At 43.5% G+C, this 19,696-nt stretch overlaps 1 protein-coding gene across 2 annotated transcripts; it reads right to left on the bottom strand.

The window, feature by feature from the left end:
* Positions 1 to 9,240: 9,240 nt before the first annotated feature.
* HERPUD1 (homocysteine inducible ER protein with ubiquitin like domain 1) lies at positions 9,241 to 19,483 on the bottom strand. Of its 2 annotated transcripts, none has more exons than XM_090063125.1 (8): positions 19,313 to 19,483; positions 18,844 to 18,921; positions 18,681 to 18,755; positions 16,943 to 17,064; positions 16,109 to 16,207; positions 13,580 to 13,909; positions 11,869 to 11,974; positions 9,241 to 10,936 (listed from the first exon to the last, which is right to left on the bottom strand). In XM_090063125.1, exons 1-8 carry the CDS (start codon positions 19,442 to 19,444, stop codon positions 10,769 to 10,771), a joined length of 1,110 nt encoding a protein of 369 aa, XP_089919251.1. In that variant the 5' UTR covers positions 19,445 to 19,483; the 3' UTR covers positions 9,241 to 10,768. The 2 variants fall into 2 exon arrangements, with proteins under 2 accessions (XP_089919251.1, XP_089919252.1); XM_090063126.1 differs by having other exon boundaries at positions 9,241 to 10,933.
* Positions 19,484 to 19,696: the final 213 nt, after the last annotated feature.

The following is a 19,696-nucleotide window of genomic DNA, read 5'->3' as shown; positions in this document are numbered from 1 at the left end:
CTTATGGTCCGATGGCTAGGTAACTGGCTATGGGGTTGGACCCAAAGAGTACTGGTTGATGGGAGCAAATCAATGTGGCGCAGGATGAGCAGTGGAGTCCCTCAGGGTTAATAACTTAATTAACAATCTGGAGTCAGGAGTCAGATGCAAACTTGCAAAGTTCACGGCTGACACCAAATTATGGGGGATGGCAGTCACACCACAGGACAGACTGGGAATACAGGCCGAGCTGGACACGCTCTCAAGGTGGGCTGACTAAAACCAGATGGCCTTTAGTGTTGAAAAGTGTAAGGTGCTTCACCTCGATAGGAAGAACCCTCAACACACTTACAAGCTTGGCAGTGCTATGCTTGCTAGCATCACAACCGAAAGAGACTTGGAGGTCCTGATTGACCACAAGATGAATATGAGCCACCGCTGCAATGCTGTGGCTGGCAAAGCAAACCAAACTCTGGCGTGCATCTAGCGATGCATCTCAAGCAAAACCAGGGACATCATCTTCCCACTTTACTTGGTCTTGGTGAGGCTGCAGCTGGAGTACTATGTCCAGTTTTGGGCCCCCCACATCAGGAGGGATGTGAAAAATCTTGAGAGAGTCCAGAGGAGAGCCACTTGTATGATCCAAGGCCTGGAGATCAGGCCATATGACAAAAGGCTGAGAGATATGGGACTCTTCAGTCTGGAAAAGAGAAGGCTCAGGGGTGACTTGGTAGCAGCCTACAGTTTTATAAAAGGGGTACATCAGGACCTAGGAGAACAGCTGTTCACCAGAGCTTCCCAAGGGATAACAAGTTCTAATGGCCATAAACTCCAGGAAGGCTGATTCAGACTAGACATAAGAAAAAAGTTCTTTATGGTGCAAGAGTCCAGGGTCTGGAACAGACTTCCCCCAGAGGTGGTGCAAGCACCTACTCTGAACTCTTTCAAAAAATGTCTGCATATTTTTCTTGCTGGGATCACTTGATCCCAGCTGACTTCCTGCCTATGGCAGGGGGGCTGGACTCGATGATCTCACAAGGTCCCTTCCAGCCCCTAATGCCTATGAATCTATGGGTCTATGAATCTACAGCAACAGCACCTCTTTGTGCCTGGTCAGTAATTTGGAACAATAAAAACAGGTTGCTCTCAAAAATCGATACCAGATGTTACATCAAGACTAACTCCATGTGGGGCAGATTGGGACGATCCTCATACAGTACAGACAAGATCAATATATCTCACAGGTAGGGACTTTACTACCAAGTCTCAGTGTTTTGCCTAAAAGGCAACCAGTAGGGCCCTAATAGTTTGGGTATCAGCTGTGATCATTGGTCCAACAAGTCCTACAGCATTGGGCAATATCATCTGATTCCTCATCAAAGGTAATTAACAAGCAAACAGCAGACTGCATCAGGGCAGATGTTGAGTATCAAACACAAAATAAACTTTCCTACATGGTTTCGGCCAGCTGATCTGCACATACTCTGGAAGCTGAGAGTAATTCCTAGGGACATGACATCAAGTTTTTGCTGTGTCCACAGGAGACAGGACAAGAAGTAATGGGCCTAGATTGCAAAAGGAAGACTTGGATTAGCTATTAGAAAGAAGTTTCTAACTTAGCACTAGAAAAGATGACCTAGAGAGGTTGTAGAACCTCTGGCATTGGAAATTTTAAGTTAGTTTGGAGAGAGATAAATCTGCCTCAAACAAGGAGTTAGAACAAAGACCTCCCAAGGTCTTTTTATAAGTTATGACCATAGCTTGTACAGCTGCACAATTATATTAATTTCCATAACATTACTTCTCCTGTTTCAACCTCATGTCATAGCGTACATCCCAGACAGGTTATATGCTGCTTATAGGGTAGCACTTCTTTCTATTGCTTCCAAATAAGCCAGCCACCAATTTAGTCAAAAATCCTTTTCTCTTCATATTCCAACACCTTCACAAAGGTGAACTGATCAGTTCTGACTCCATCCTTTGTTACTGTTGGTTGATCAGTAAAATTTAAGGGTTTGTGGCTTCCAGCTGAGAAGCTCAAAACCCTTTGCTGAGACAGTAGAGAAACATTTTATAGACTGAGTAGTTGACACACAAAGCAGGTCAGGTCTGGCCAGAGCTAGTCATTAAAAGCAGATCACCTGGCTGTCAACCCATATAAAATATTGTTGCTGACCCTTTTTAGGCAAAGGATAACTACATTTATGACCTTTACCAGCAATAGCTATGCAAATTTGGTTTATAACTGGCCATTGGATGGCATGTGGATAACGGTAATTTAATCTCATACTTCCAGGCATTAACAGGTCATAACCAAGGATTAGGAAGGATTTTTTCTCCTAAAATACGGCACCGCACAACTGGAAATATCAATTATTGGCTGTGGCTGGAAACAGGTTCCCTAAATCATGGGACAAGCAGACTGATATATTCTAGGAAATGTCACTTGAGAGGGATACTTAACAGCCAGGAGCTTGATTACAAAGGATTAAATATAAATACATCTGCCTGGGGAAATAAGTACAGAAATAGACATAGAGAATGAATGACATTTTTAGCTGTCCAGTCTGCCCATTGACTGCTTCTCATGGGGTTGATAGGTTGGAAATATTGCAAAAAAGCAGTGACTTGCATACAAATGCAGCTCGCTTTGTTATTCTATAGGCAATCCCAGTGATGCTAAAGGAGGATGACTGAGGTTTGCAAGCCACCAATGTGCTGATGAGAGCTAGCAGGATCATAGAGATTTGTGGCGTCATGTGAAAGCTTGCAGCAGTGTTAGGGTGGAAAGGAGATTACAAGAAAGACTGACCAATTCCTTTTTGCAGCAGCACCCCAACCAAAGTGCTTTCTATGCAGGACATGACTGACTTCCTTTATTTATCAAAGTCCCATTTCCTAGTCATCCTACAGCTAGTGTAACCCCCTGTAAGCTGGGTTGCCTTGTCTGTGAGCTGCTTCAGGAGCTCCTCAGCCAGTCCACACAAATTAAACAGTCTTTAAACAAACTACACAAGCATAATAAACCCTATTCTCCTGTCCCAGATGTTGAGAGGGACTGCTGTGACTGGCTCTAGCATAGCCATCTGGTCCCTCTGTACAGCCAGCAGTTCAGCCCACCGCTTGCCTCTGGCTATGTTCCTTCACAGTTTGCTGCCCTGCTGCTGCCCTGCTGCTCTTCTCTGAGGGTTTGAAGCACCCATTGACCCACCCCCATATCAGCAACATCCTCACACCTGCAGCTACTCAGCAGTGCTGGCTGCTTCCTCTTAAGGAAACAAGCCACTCTGTTACACCTACTCACTGCTTTGTGCCCAAGCAGGACCTAATTCTTCTTGCAAGATCACTTTAAAATCAGAAATAACTGAGTTGAAGTTAACAGAATGATGTTAGGATGAGCTCAGGATTGGGCTTACAGGCTGGGTGACTGAGGATAAGGTAAACCTTCAAAGGGGCAGTTCTGAGGTTTTCCTCAAGGCTTGTCCTTAGAACAGGAAAAATTATTATAGTTACAATTATGCTTTGCCATCCTGAAACGTCTTCTATTCAAAACATCTTTCAAAGGTGCCACCAAGTATTTTCAACCCCATTTTACTGATGGGGAAACGGAGGCATTGTTCAGGTCAAACCAAGTTACCACTTTTTCTACCCACATATTCTCCCCAAAAAGGAAAACTTAACAAAATCACTTTATTCAACACAAAATGCTTTCTTCAACTAGAAATGAAATACTTGGTTCTGGACCCCTGTTCAGAAAAGCAAAATAAAGGAAGAGGAAAATTTTCACCAAGGAGATGTTACTCCAGGGTTAAAGTACTCACTTGGGGTGTTGCTTTAGCATCCTGATCTATCTGATGGTTCCAGACTTTCTTTGCTGGACTTTATCTATGTAACAACTTCCTTTCTATTGTCTCAGATGTTAGAGGTGATGCAGGCACAGGCTGATTAAGTTGTTTTTCTGCTAAAATGAATGGAGAAATTTTTGCTGAGAAAGTAAGTGCCTGCTCATACCCTGGATGGAGGTATTAGTGGTCATTGACCCATGCAAGGAAATACAACATCTGGTGCCTTTTCAAAACTTACCAGCACTGAGAGAAGTGCTGGATTCCTGAAGTGAATGGCTAGATAGAACCTCAATTCTTGCTAGGGAGAAGAATGCACTGTGTACACTCTCATGACCGCCATGTTAGTCTACCTGTACATGGCTGTCTTTCCATGCTGCACAGAGCGTGTTGATGATCTCCAAGTTATGCCATACACCCCACTGGGGAGCACATCCTTCAACAGGACAGGCATGGTAAGATGCTATAGATGCATTCTATAGATGTGTCCCCTCCTCTAGTGCGGAATAGGCCACGAAGGTTGATGAGCCTGGGAATGAAGCTGGGTCTTTTAAGTTCAAGTAGCAGAGTTTCCCAGTGCAAGAACTGGAGATCCCAGACTCAAGCCCTGTTGCCAGCAACCCACTCAGGGGTGCAGTGTTACAAGCATGTGGTATAAAAGCATATAAATAGTGCCTGTAATATATGCTATATATATGTAATATATTGGGGGGGGGGCAATTATTTGGGCCCGTGGGCCACCTACACAGTTTTGGTGAGCTGTCATGGGCCAGGTCAGCACACCCTTCCCTGTGCAGAAACTCACCAAAACTCCTTAAGAGGCTCCCATCTGCCTGGCACTGGGCACTTCTCAGTCGTGTCCATGGCGTAGGGCGGTGACGGCATGGGGCTGGGGCCCAGGGCAGAGCCATGAATTGCTTCCCACATAACACTGCCTGCAAAACTGGCACCCTTTGCAGGGGTGTGTGGGCAGCAGATCATGTCTCTGCTCTTCACTCGACCAGGATAGGGCCAGGGCAAGGATTTGGGAGAGCTGCATCCAGAAATGGGATGAGCAAGCAGGTAGGTGGGCAGGGCTGGGGCCAGGGTTGGGGCTCATATTGCAGGATGTTGATCCCAGTCCCTAGCCCTCCCCATCCGCCTGCCTATCCTGCTTCCTCAGATCCCAGCCCCGCCCCAGTTGAACACAGAGCAGAGCCATGATCCACCGGCCACACGCCTCTATGACAGGCTCTGGTTCTGTGGTCAGGGGCATGCTGGGAGTGGATCACGGCTCTGCCCTGGGCCCCAGCCTGAACCATCCCTGCAGCTACAGCACACCCCAATCTTGCTCTCTTTCTTTCTCTCCTCCTGCCTGACCCATCCCCACAGCTATTGCATGCCCTATCCACAATGTGCAGGCTCTTTCTGCAGCTTACACTAGCTCAGTGTTCCAGAAATAGCACAAGGCAGGCACTGGCATCAACTGTGGATGCTGCTAGCAAGTTTCCAGTGGGGATCGGAGTGACTTCCTGAGACCGCAGTTGAAGCACTGATGCAGCAACCTCAGCTGTGGAGCAGGGGGATCATGGGGGGATCCCTGCCAGGCCCCATCCCCTGCCTGCTCCCCCAGCCCCCCCATGGCTGCCCCACCCGTCCTATTCAAACCATCGCTATTTAAACCATCCTGTAGAAGTATTCCTGAAGCTACCAACAAGGCTGTTCACAACTACAAGGTGTCCTGCTCCCAGAATACCACAAGAACACTCGAATGTGCCATACGGTAAAACAGAGGGCAAGGGTATCATAGAATCATAGAGACTTAGGGTTGGAAGGGACCTCAGGAAGTCATCCAAAGCAAAACCATACCCAACTAGATCATTCCAGCCAGGGTTTTGTTGAGATGGGCCTTAAAAACCTCCAAGGACCGAGATTCCACCACCTCTCTAGGTAACTTGTTCAGGTGCTTTATCACTCCTCTAGTAAGAGAGTTTTTCCTAATATCCAACCTAAACTTCCTTTGCTGCAGCCTGAGACCATTGCTCATTGTTTTGTCATCTGCCACCACTAAGAACACTCCAGCTCCATCCTCTTTGAAACCCACTTCAGGTAAGTAAAGGTTGCTATCTTATCCCCTCTTGGTCTTCTCTTCTGCAGATTAAATAAGCCCAGTTCCCTCAGCCTCTCCTCAGAAGTCATGTGCCCCAGCCCTCATAACTATTTTTCTTGCCCTCCACTGGATTCTCTCCAACTTTTCCACATCTTTTCTGTAGCGGGGGCCCAAAACTGGTCACAGTACTCCAGATGTGGGCTCACCAGTGTTGACTAGAGGGGAATAATTATTTTCTTCAAACTGCTGGTAACACTCCTACTAATCTAGCCCAGTATGCTGTTAGCCTTCTTGGCAACAAGGGCCCACTATTTATTCATATCCAGCTTATGGCAATAACCCCCAGGTCTTTTTCTGCAGAGCTGCTGCTTAGCCAGTTAGCCAAGCCTGTAGCAGTGCATAGGATTCTTCCATCCTAAATGCAGGACTTTGCACTTGCCCTCATGAGATTTCTTTTGACCCAGTCCTCCAATTTACCTAGGCCACTCTGAATCCTAGCCCTACACTCCAGAATATCTACTACTGCACCCAGCTTGGTGTCATCCATAAACTCACTGAGGGTGCACTCCATCCCATCTTCTAGATCGCTAATAAAGATATTGAACAAAACTGCCCCCAGGACCAACCCCTGGGATAGTCCACTTGATACCAGCTGCCAACTAAACATTGAGTCATTGATCACTATGCATTGAGCCCAACGATCCAGCCAACTGGATCCACCTTACAGTTCATTCATCCAAGCCATATTTCCTTAACTTGCATACAAAAATGCTGTTGGAGAGCATATAAAAAACCTTGCTAAAGTCAAGTAATATCATGTTTACTGCTTTCCCCACATGCACAGAACCAGTCATCTCATCATAGAAGGCAATCAGATTGGTCAGGCATGATTTGCCCTTGGTAAATCCATACTGACTGTTCCTGATCACTCCTCAGGGACACCTTCTGTGCCTTGTCCTGCTCTACACAATCCACGGTGTATTGCTGTGCATACCTTCATGGCCATTGGACCATGCAAGGGTCTCATCTGCCTAGTCAGCCGGAGTGAGACTTTGCATGTAGGAGCAGGCATGCCCCTATCTCCCCAGAGGTCAAAAGACTGACTACGTACCCTCACCTGGTTTAGCTGGTCCACTGAGGTGGTTTACTGGGGTGTGGCTGCTATCACATGCAAATTACTTGGAGCCACAGGTGAGAGTTGAGTGCTGATGAGGACCAACAGAGGAATAGACAGAGCTGAGGATCAACAGAGGAATTGACAGAGTTGCTCAGGCAAGCATGACGTACTCTTTCTCTGGAGGCGCTACCTCTCCCAGATACCCCATAAAACATAAATCATATAGAACTCCCAGAGTAACTTATACAGCTGAGGATCTACCTCGATGACTAATACATAGAGTGTTTCAGTAGGAATGGACAATCCATTTTGTATTCACTCAACACAGGGAAAATGATACTGCAAGATGCAGGGAAATCAGACCCACTGCAGTTAGTTATTTGCAGAGCAACTCTTCCATTTGGGCAGCAATTGCAGGGTAGTTTTCAATTGGTCATACCCACAGCAAAAGCATCCAAGGCATTTATGCCAGATTTCTGCAACTTTTCTAGAAGACACTTGTTCTGAAGTAGCCAACATGGGAACACAAAAGCTCACCACCATTCTGAAACTTAGCGCTTCAGTCCTCCTTACCTCACTTTCCAGTAGGGGCAGAGACTGACTGGTTCATACTGAAGGGGACATAGCCAGAGCATTCTGAGGGAACAGAACTCGAGCCAAACAGCATTCATTCCTTCAATCCCTTTGCTGCCTTGTAGCACATTCATTTTTACAGTTGTGCCTGCTCTTTTCAGAAATGTGTTTCCCTCCAGGCTTGTTGAACACAGTGAATATATTAGGTGACTTATGCTTACAACTTGGTGGTCCTCCAGATGGTGGAATTCTGTGGCTGAATAATTAACAAAAAGTACAAAATTCTTTAACATTTATTATTGCTGTTTAAATAATTCCTTTTCATTTTGAGGTTGGAAGAATCACTTGATTTCCTCCATTTTAGAGAGAAAATGAGGTTTCCATCCAGAATTATTTCTTAACTCTAGAGACCCTGTTTACACAATGTGCTTTTTATTAGCAAGAGGAAAATGCTGATAGATCACCTGAACCAGAGGTTTTTGTTAGTTTAAATATGATTGGAAATGTTTTTATTACTCAATTGAAATTCTAACTTCTTGCTTTATGTAACAGCCCTCTATTGGGCCATTTCAGATGTTGTGTAAGTGTATAATAATCTATATTCCTCTTATCAGTAGCATCCAAATCTTTCTGCTTCTTCCTTCATATATCTACTAAACCAGTCTTTCTTCCCATTAAAACCTTCTTCTGGATTCTCATGTCTTGATTACAGCTACCTCCAAGTCTGATCCCCCTCGCCACCGACACACATATACTTCCAAGCCATTTAACACAGCTGCTAAGATGAGCTTCCCTATCCATAATCCTAGCCACAAGCCTGTTCATCCTCTGTTCAGTATTTCTGATCTTGTCTTTCATTGCACTAACTCTTGAGGGCCTTCACAACTCCCCTCCTTATGCACCTCTCTCTCATGACATCTTCCCCCTGCTCCATGTCCATCCTCATATAATCATGTCATCAGGTTTTCCATTTTGCCCTACACATCTGGGATGCCATCCTAGTATTTTTGAAAGCCAATGCCCCTGTTAACACCCCACTGCTACAATCCCTTATCTCCTCAGACTACAAATTCTTAGCAAATGGGCTTGCATCTTATGCAGATGTGATTTTTTTTTATAGGACTGTTACACACTAAACTTGAAAACACTGTTTTCAATTTGAAGCCAGTACTCATCAACTGTAAATTAGTTCAAGGTTTCTGTTTAAATTCAAAAATTGTTGTTTACTCCCAGTTAAATGTTAGGTAAATGGAAGAGACCAGTCTTGAAGTGGTCTACTCATTCAGTTTACTAATGTTGGAGTAAAACAGTAGAAAGACTTCTCACACTTAAATGGTCACACAACTTTCCTAGATGTTGTATCACTTTACTTTGCCTTCTTTTTCACCAACTTCTTTGTGGATTTGTGGTATGCAGACAAAACTTGAAACTTGTCATCAGGAACTACTAAGGAGGAGCTATATACTATTCAGAGCTGAAGAACTTCTTGGAAATTTATTTTGATAAGTGACAAGTCTAACTGCAGTAGTTAAAATGTTAACATACTGTTTAATGTGTGGAAAGAGCAGAATTAAGAATCAGATTAAGTAATCACAGCCGCATACAAACTCATTGTACACATAAAAGAGAATGACAAAACACTTGTTTTAAGCCTTTACTATGGAAGTTTGCCATTACAAGTAGCACTGACAAAAGATGGTGGCAGAACCAGGCATTCCCCAGAAAAGACAGATAGACATTTAAACAGATACTTTAATCCCTGAGCAGATACAATGCACTGTGTAAACTCATGCAGTTGTCCCCAAGGGAGCCTCCTACACCATCACACAGCAGAGACTGAACCATTTCTAATGCCTAGAGAATTGCTACAAGGAGCTACAGAATGCCAATAGCCATTTTAACTACAGCCTCTTTTGTTAATCCACTTGAAAATTATTAAAGGCACTTTGAGAACCAACTCTGAGGCTGCAAAAGAATAAATTTAGGGGCCTGAGCTTAAATGTGCAACTGTTCTTCACTTGTACCTGCAACTAATTATCTTAAAGTTAGGTGCACAGTCAGTCATTGGCACGAGCTACCTGTGGATTGTGGTAAGTGCACACAACTCTCAATACCAAACCATACACACTGTTGAAAATGATACTAGACACTAAAAAGGGTACACAATGGACAAAGCCAATGTACTGAAAACTGTTCTGGAGAGATTTGCATAGCATCTTTGCTTACTGGAATGCATAATTGCAGTAGTTTTCTACTCTGCTGTGGCCAGGCTCAGAAGGTACAACTCATTTGTCACAAGCCTCTGGGATTCCAAAAATTCTAGTCTGCAGGAGTAGTAACAGACCATTTTAAAGTTGACAGTAAAGGTGCTTGGGATTTGTCCTGCTGACAAAGTACAGAAACTTAGTTGGGCAGAATACCTCTAAAGCTTCTTGCATATTGAAAAGAGATTTAGTGTAAGCTAATTACTGATGAAAAAAAGGTGGCTACTTTGGCAGAATTTATTAAACTGGGAAACAAAGTGTGTGAACTGTTAAAAATGCCTGAGTTTGACAACTTAAAATTCAATTTGTTACGCAGCTGATCAGTGTAGCTGTTTGACAATGGGCTCATTATCTCACAGTAATCACATACTTTGTCAAAGAAATAAATTGTAACTTATGTCTTCTTTAGGAAGATATTTATACAGAAAACATGATTTCTCTCCATTTTCTTTTAAGCTTAAAGCACTGCACTTATCTTCCCTAGAAAGTTTTGCTAATTCATAGCTAGCAAGTCATTGTATAAGACAGACACTACACTCAGTGTAATTTAAATAGCATTTGAAACATTCCAACAGGAATCAAATTGCACAGGCAGCAGCAATCTGCTTCTCGCACTTCTGTACACACTGGCTTTGTCTGTGCCTTCATAGTGCACAGCTGTACAATTTTAGGCCTCCATACAGCATACATGAAGTTCTTTGGAATGGAGACATGAGAAGCACACTACATTTTAGTTTCTACACTATAATGGTTTAAGGCTTCTTGCAGCTTTCCAAATCTTGCCAATCACTTCAAGACTGAGGAAGTCCCACTGATCTTCATTCTACTTTTTTGGAGCTGGGGTCTGGTCCCATAAGGTAAGTGGGAGAGTAATTTCCTGGAGTCAGACTAGCTAGTACAGCAGTTAGTTTGGCACAGCAGGAGGTCCTTCTGGAAGAAGAGATGCAAAGAAAGTCTTGAAGAACAGCCAGATTGTGCTCATAAGTGAGGGGGTGCCCTGCTGACTTTCTGGTAAAGTGCTTCCTTCATCAAAAACCTCTGATTCAGGTGATCCGTCAGCATTTTCCTCCTGCTAATAAAAAGCACATTGTATAAACAGGGTCTCTATAGTTAGGAAATACTTCTAGATGGAAACCTCATTTTCCCTCTAAAATGGAAATCAAGTGATTCTTCCAACCTCAAAATGAAAAGGAACTATTTAAGCAGCAATAATAAATGTTAAAGAATTTTGCACTTTTTGTTAATTATCCAGCCACAGAATTCCACCATTGGGAAAACCATCAAATTGTAAGCATAAGCCACCTAATAAAATTGGACCCAGTGAATATGTTCCCCTGTCCAAGCAAGACTTAAGTAAAGGATGTGATGCAACAGAACAAGTCTGAAATATTTAAGTTCTGCTTGTAAGTTGGTCAGTGAACGTGTAATTCTGCACACCAAATAAAAAAGGTAACTTGAATGTGTCCTACTTGCAACACATGTAGATGGGTCCTACACAGATTTCCAGATTACTAGAACATACTCTTTAATTATGGGATCAGTTGACTTGTGACACAAATGACACTCCTACCCTAACCAGGTACTGCAGGTAGTTCCCACACCATGAAGTGCCATGAACCTGTATACATTTTGTGCCAGAAAATAAATAAATAAATAAATCACTTTTTGGAGGAGGGCTACTTTGTATCAGTTGCAGAAATACCAGTAACTGCCAGAGCCAACTTCTAAAATCCAAGTAAATTTCTAGTCACGTGCAGAAACGAATCCCTATTTTTATGGAAATCTGAACCCATGTTATGGCCATCACATGTAATTAAGTGATGCGTAGCAATAGATTCTGATCTACAGAACAGTGGGAATTAAATTGTATTAAGAATTAAGCTGCTTCAGGTATTCCACAATTAAAGGTTTTGATACACAAACTTCTAGAGAACACTACATTTTCCTGCGTTTAACAACCTACAGTTTTCCCCACAATTTCATATTCCCACATTGAGTTGATACCTGTAAATTGTTATTCTGATCCTGGTTTATGGCATCTTGAGGAGGAACGTTGTTTGGAAATGGTTGAACCGGCCTGAGTCTAAATGGAAACCATCCAACATGGTGTCTGAGGAAGTCAATAAATCATTGTTAGGATATACTTACTCCTCCCGCATACCACACTTCAATCTTGCAAGTAACACCTGAATATGCACCCAGGAGTCAACAGCATATTTGAGACAAACAGGTTTATCCCATCTGATCTGTGGAGAAAGACCTTCAAAAGCTTATCTAATCACAATGCACATCTATCAGCATTAGAGTAGTAAGGTAGGTTATCTATCCCAGAATAGAAGAGGGGCAGCAGGAGATGCAGTTCTGGAACAGCTGGTGGACCATAGGTATAAGGGATCATGATTAGGACCTTAGAATGACTGAGGCACAATCTGCAATATGTATTGCAAGAGCCAAGATAAAGAACAGCAGTTGGGTAAAAACAGCTCTAACTTGTATACCCACTCATCTGCCCCAAGGCAAAATAACTTAAAGATTCCCAGTGCTGGCACTGCTCCCTCATACAGTGTAGCTCAAGTGGATGGGTGCTTGAAAAACTACTATTTCCAGCAGTGGCTGCTGGTTGTGCTCAAAAAATTTAGACCCCTAGTCCCCATGGCTGTCAAGATCAGAAGATAGCTCTAGTTGCACCAGATTTAGTGCTCTGAATTTTGTGTTTACAATTAGCCTCAGACAGCTGGAATGTGAGAGCTGCTCCTGGCCAAGGGTGACACTTGAGCCTACTGCTAGTCTACATTATTTTCACAGCTGATCAAAGCAAGGAGAGCAGGAATGGACAATTAAATATCAGAACAAATGGAAATGCTCTCTCAACTGGGCATCACTAGTGTATAAGCTTAAAGATCAATAGTATTCCTACATTCAAAGCAAACTCTTGCTTCTGAAATGGTCAGGTGATTTTTGTGCACTAGAACAGAAGCCTACAGATAAACACATTCAAGTTAGTTTTGCATGAACAAGACAAATGGTAGCAAAGTTGTTTTGTCACATTATCTTAAGCTAAGAAATCTACTCTTCTCCCAATCATGTAGGATTTACTGCATGAGAAGAGAGATTAAAAATATTAAACCAAAAACCAAGATCTGCCAATCTTATGATATATTTTATATCAGTTTAAGTCCTAGTCTACACCAAAGGAGGGTGTATCACTATAATGGAACATTCCAATGTAATGTCTTAGGATATGGACAAACATTACAGTGGATTAAAAGGGGCAGAGACTTACTGCATATCAGTTGCTTCATGGCAACTGTTCACAAGCCCACTTTTCACCTATACTAAGCAGCAGATAAACAGTGATTACTTACCTCTCTTTCATGCAGGGCTGCATCACTGCAATTTAGGCTCCCTTTGCCAAAGTAAGAACAAGCCAATGAAGAGTTAGTGCAGGGTAGCTGACAAGTAGCAAATCTGTACTCCCTATTAACTCACTCATGTGTCTTGTTCATACTGTATACCACTATTCCTTATCCCTCTCCCCAAAGAGGACAAGCTAATAATTAGCTTCTTTGTACTGATGTTGCTACATCTGCACCACAGTCATTCTACTTACACTATGCCCAACTGTTGTGGAGAGGCTATTATAAGAGAAAGCATCACAGTGCAAAGAAACTAGTTCAAAGCTTGTCATTTGAATGACAGAAAAATGCATGCTTACAGGTACATCAGGAGGCTGCCACCCATGACAATGATGAACCGGCTCACACTGGAGTAGAAATAAATGATGTTGACAAAAACGTAGAACAAAGTTGCTGAATAAAGCCAATCCAGCCAGTCTCTGTTCCCTTCCTCCTCCTCTTCCATGAGCGGACCACCTTGTGCATTCATCTGCAAGTTCTGATTGGCTGCTGGGTTAACCTGAGGAGGAACATTTTGATTTCCAGGCTGGTTCTGTGCAGGAAATGAATCTGGAAGAGGGGCAGGTGCTGCCACTGGTATCTCCTGTGATCTTTGTGCACGCAATGGGTCAGCAGCAGTAGCAACCAAGCTGAAAGCAAGGTAAGAGGAGTTAGACTACTACACCTTGCAGTGTTTGGTAAAAGTTAGCATGCTAAAATTGTCAAGATGATTCCTATGAAGAAATCATCACGCATTTAATTCTGAAGCCACAGGTTTGTGATCAGAGCAGGTGACACAAAGCTAGCATTAGATCTGCTAGTGACTGGCTGTGTGGCTTTTGGCAAGTCAAACTTGATGCAAAATGTCACCATCTTTAGCACTCCATATGGTCTCAATTTCAGTACTCTACTGTTGTGAGAACTGCCCATAAACAGCTGAAGTGCTCAAGAACCTCCCTCCCCACAATTCCCTTCAGGCTCTGCAGGTGAGCCTCACACGGTTTATACAGCTTATTTGCAAGTTTCCAGGTAGCCCCCAGCAGGCGGGGCTTATTTCCTCAGCAACAGACCAAGTCAGGAAGAAGTGGTAAAGATCTTTAGATGTACCCCTCCAATAGGCTCAACACCACTATAAATGGTTGCAAATTTTAACTTTTATTTAGTCAAAAAGCAGTAAGCATGACTAAACCAAATGGCATCTGCTGTTTACATATACATCAGCTATTTGATTTCATAGTTTCATAGTTTCTAGGGTCGGAAGGGACCTGAGCAGATCATCTAGTCCAACCCCCTGCCATGGCAGGAAAGAATACTGGGATCAAATGACCCCAGCAAGATGTTCATCTAACCTCCTCTCAAAAACCCCCAGGGTAGGAGCCTGCACCACTTCTCTCTTGGAAGTTGGTTCCAGAACCTAGCCGCCCTGACTGTGAAGTAGCTCCTCCTGATATCTAACCTAAACCTACCTTCTGCCAGCTTGTGACTGTTATTCCTGGTCACTCCTGGCAGTGCTCGGGGGAACAGTGACTCCCCCAATGCCTGCTGATCCCCCCCTGACTAGTTTATAACAGGCCACTAGATCCCCCCTCAGCCTTCTCTTTTGGAGGCTGAACAGGTTCAGGTCCTGTAGCCTCTCCTCATAGGGCCTGCCCTGCTGTCCCCTGATCATGTAAGTGGCCTGCCTCTGGACCCTCTCGATGCTGTCCACATCCCTCTTGAAGTGCGGTGCCCACAACTGGACACAGTACTCCAGCTGCGGCCTGACCAGTGCCGCATAGAGGGGGAGGATCACCTCTTTGGACCTGCCTGAGATGCATCTGTGGATGCATGACAAGGTGCAGTTGGCCTTCCTGACTGCCTCCCCACACTGCCAGCCCATGTTCATCTTGGAGTCAATGATGACTCCAAGATCCTTTTCCGCCTCCGTGCTGACAAGAGGGGAGTTCCCTAACCTGTAGGTATGGTGCCGGTTGTTCCTCCTGAGGTGCATCACCTTGCACTTGTCTGTGTTGAAACCCATCCTATTCTCGTCCGCCCACCCTTGTAACCTGTCTAGGTCTGTTGCATCCTTCCAGTGTGCCCATGTCCCCCCCACATCTTAGCAAATTTGAACAGGGTGCTTTTTACCCCCTCATCCAAATCACTGATGATGTTGAACAGTGCAGGCCCAAGGACAGAGCCCTGCGGAACCCCACTGCCCACGTCCTTCCAGGTTGAGAAGGACCCATCCACTATCACCCTCTGGGTGCGGCCCTCCAGCCAGTTAGCGACCCATTTGACTGTGTGGGTGTCTACACCACAGCCCCCCAGTTTCTTTATGAGAACGGGGTGAGAGACAGTGTGAAAAGCCTTCCGGAAGTCCAGGAAGGCTATATCCACTGCTACCCCTGCATCTAATGATCTGGTCTGACAGGACCTGCCACTGATGAACCTGTGTTGGTTGCCCCTAAGCATGCAGATTTGCTACAGGTAAGGAAGATGCCTGTCAACTGGGGGAGGAACAGCACTAGTAGTTTTCTAACCCACTGGTTCTCAACTTTTAGATTAAAAGACCCCTCTCAAAAGTGCTAGCTCTTACATTTTCACTTGTTTGTTGCCAACAGAACAATAACTGAACAATTCCCACATTGCACAGAACTAAGAAAGATCACTACAGGGCAGAATGTGTTTGACATAAAGTCTTATTTGAAGTCTGTGGGTATATCACGTGAAACATGTTTGTACACCTAATGGCAGCACCCTTGAAAAGAAACACATCCCAGAGTGCCCCAGCCCTGTGGTTGAGAATCGCTGTTCTAACCAGTTCTTAACATTTCAAAGCTAGTTCTGCAAGAGGAAAGAAAACTTACTATTGCATGTAGTACTGTCTTGCATAAATCTGCTGAAACCAAGAAATCTGAAGCATGCTGTAAGTAGTATAGGCAGAGAAGCCACGAGCTGTTTCAATCCTTATTCAAAAAGTTTAATAAAAAGATTAGTTAAAAAAAGAAAAAAAACCCCACACCAAACAAACAACCCAGGACTGTCTTTTTCCCCACCACTTCTACTTACAATACTGAAGATAATGAAAAAAGCAACTTGCATGCGTCTTGCTGACAGGTAACGCAGCATATGGTATACACTTCCAATATGTTTTATATTAATCTGGGCTTGAAAAACTACTCAACATTAAAAAGATGAAGACAGAAATCTAAAAATTCAGCCCTAAATTGTACTATTGTGAAATTAAAGGGGGGAGGGAGGGAGAAAAGATACTTCTAAAAAGGAAAAAGTACCACCCTTTTGATTAAATTATTTGGATATTAAGCTATTTTTCCCATTCAAGCTCTTTTTAAATGAAATAGGAATATGTAAGGACTAGAAAAAAAAAAAAAAAAAAGCAAGCACTCAATCTAAACTTCAGTGGCTCAATCAAGTAGTGGACAGCATAGTGGATACCAGGTTTATGTTTCTATGAAAACATTATAAAAGCATTTCTATTTTTCCATATCCAACAAGAAAGGACAGTAACATTTAATTCAAGAGGGAAACATTTTTTAACCTCTTTGGCATCCATCCACTTAAAAGTTCCAAAGCAGTAGTTTAATGTGCTGACATCCAAGAATCTGTTCAAAAACAGACTTATAACTTTACATATAATCTCAGCATTTTAGAAGGCATGTCTGCATGTGAAGCACATCTACCTTGTATTTGTTTCCATTGTAGGCTGGTTGCAGGGAGCATCCCTTTGTCTTGCCCCATCAATTGAAGCTACAGAAGGATCTTGACTAATTTCTGATAATGCTTTTGGCTGTTTAGTTTTAATCTAAAAACAACAGTTAGTAGTGGTTTACTCAAGACAATGCAAGAAAAAAAAAATCTAATCCAAAAGGTAAGATAATTATCTTAAAATAAAACATTCCCCAAAAATATTTCACTGGAACTGTGCATGCAAGTGCCCTGCAGAGCCCCAGTCCTGAACAGGGCCTTTGGAAGCTACTATCACATATCAATTATGAACCACAGTCAAAACAAACAATATTTCTAGAATTGTTTTGTTCCTAAAACACCTTGAGAGGTGGCCTGCATATGAAACGATGGCAATAGTGTCATTTGTTTCGAGAAAGTGAACTCTTTAAATATGTAGGAGCTTAAGGCCATAGCACAGAAGAGGGAGTAGAGAGTGCTCATAATAGCCAAACCAAACTTTAAAAAAAACAAAAACACAGGACATGTTTCAAGTCCTGTTCCAACAGGGAGTGATGAAGAACTACAGCTCCTCTCAGTAGATGTTGCAAAGTTGCATAAAGGTTTCATACTATAATGTTTGTATATATTTGGAAGTTTTACTGCTTTAACTATACTGGTTAAAGCAATATGCTAGTGGTTACATATATTAGCATAATTAAAGCAATATGCTGTCTAGCACAGCCAGAGCCACAGCAGTATGAAGGCTTTATAATACTATAGTTTAGGTCACTACATATAAAGTGTAACAGCCTCTAGCACATGATGAATAGATTTAGCCAATGAATGTTAACTTTTTAAGTAAAAGCAGAAAGATCAAAAGATCAGTTTTTACAAAACCTTCCCCAATCACATTTAAAAACAAGAAATCTTTTTCAGTTTTGTTTGTTTCAGTTCTGTTTTCTTACACAGATGGCACAAAAACAGTCTATTCTGTTTGCTCTTGACTTCAAGGATGTGATTTATTTGCCTTTGATACTATAGAAGGCTAGTATTAATCACATCAGCTAACCCTCATACAGAAACTGAGATCTGTGGCATAATTTTAGCACACTTAAAAACCGCGTATATTAAGTTTGGTTTAATTTATTTCCCGTTTCCTCTCCAGAGTCTTTAAGTTTTGTTACTGATAAATATTAGGGCAACAATCCAGGAAGAGTCTAAAAGATGCCACACCATTTAATTGTTGACAGATTGTCTCTTTATATGAATCATCATTATTACAATGAGACTTGATTATCATGGAAAATATACACATTTAAGACAACCACTCCCTTTGCAAACAGCACAGCCATCATGATCAAGCTCACTGGCTCAAACAGGGAAAGAGGAGCTACAGGAGTTGTACGGTACTAAATGTCTTTCCTCATCAGCAGGTCAAGTATTACCCTGACCACTAGGTCAAGACAGACCACTAACCAGGCTGGACACCACATGCAATGGCCATAACCTGGTTCAGGATGTTTCAGCTCCGAAACAAGCCATTACAGATGCTTACTCCAAATATGTAGTTGTTGTCTCACCCCTGGTACTAGCATAACCACTACCCTATGAATCAATGCTGCCCCACATTTACATGACGTGGGTCAACCTTTTTTCAGAAATAATTCTGCTTTGAAGTCATAAATCCCATATTTGTAGAGTTTGTTCACACCCAGAAGAGCAAAAGTAGACCCATGTATTAATTTAACATACCACTGAACTGGCTTCTTGCACTTCTAAAAGGTTCCTGGAGTTGTACACCAGGTGAAGAACATACAACTTCTCCTGCTAAAAACAGAAATCAAGGCATTAAAAAGATAATATATTCCTACATCATTTAATTTGTGCAACTATCAGAAGCAAGCAATTGCCATACCGTAGGCAACACATCTCTCAGATAAAGATGATCAAGCAGCAACTTCCCCAAATAAATCAACTTCTGGTCCTCTTCAGGCTTTGAAAGAAGACAAAAAATATGTTGGGTTACTATTCTCTCAAACACATGCAAATGCTGAGCAGCCAGGCATAACAGCAGCTGAGTATACATAAACTCCAAGGCCCAACTCCTGTCAAATGCATACCAAAAAACCAAACAACAACAACAAAAAAACCCACCCAACAGAAATACTTCCAAATCCTTTGCACACAGTTCTCTTTTGTTTCAGTGTAGGATGATAAAACTAAACCCTGATTATTTATGTGCAAAATATTTGTGTGCTGCTGAGCACTAACACCCCTCGGCCACAGGGAAGAGCCAGCGCCACGCCACGCCGCGCCCGGCTCAAACCTCCAGGAAAACCCACTGCAGCGCTTCAAGTAACCGGGACCGCCCGGCCCTCCCTCACCGGCGCCTCGGGAAGCAGGCGGCGCAGCCGGGCCTTGAGCTGCCGCAGGGTGCTGGCGGGCTCGGCGCGCAGCCTCAGGTCCGGGTGCCGCCCCGCGGGGCTCCGCACCAACAGATCTACCGGCCTCTCCATGGCCACTCTCCGCCGCACCCGCGACCCGGCTGTGGTGCAGCCTTTTATCCCCTCGCCCCCTCGCGCCCCGCCCCCTAAGCCGGCTGGGACGCGGTGGCTGCCGCTGATTGGCCGCGGAAAGAGAGCGTGTCACTAGGTGGCCTATCAGAAGCGACATCCGGCTAGGGACTGACAGAGGCGGGGCCGACCCCTGTCAGGGGACACGGGACACGGGGGAGGGGCAGGGGCTGCTGTGTGGGGTCTCGCGAGCTG

The sequence above is a fragment of the Crocodylus siamensis genome, chromosome 9, assembly GCF_052110815.1.
Source record: "Crocodylus siamensis isolate JL-2025a chromosome 9, ASM5211081v1, whole genome shotgun sequence".
NCBI classification, from domain to species: Eukaryota; Metazoa; Chordata; order Crocodylia; family Crocodylidae; genus Crocodylus; species Crocodylus siamensis.
Note: the sequence above shows the minus strand (reverse complement) of the source record. Positions and strands in the feature narration are given on the sequence as shown.

What these genes read in the sequence shown, in the direction of transcription:
- HERPUD1 (XM_090063125.1), bottom strand. Translation starts at nt 19,444, where the DNA reads ATGGAGAGGCCGGTAGATCTGTTGGTGCGGAGCCCCGCGGGGCGGCAC. An exon ending in GCCTGCTTCCCGAGGCGCCG is followed by an intron (nt 18,922 to 19,312) that starts GTGAGGGAGGGC and finishes CTTCTTTCAAAG; the next exon opens with CCTGAAGAGGACCAGAAGTT. An exon ending in ACAATGGAAACAAATACAAG is followed by an intron (nt 16,208 to 16,942) that starts GTAGATGTGCTT and finishes TTTTTGAATAAG; the next exon opens with GATTGAAACAGCTCGTGGCT.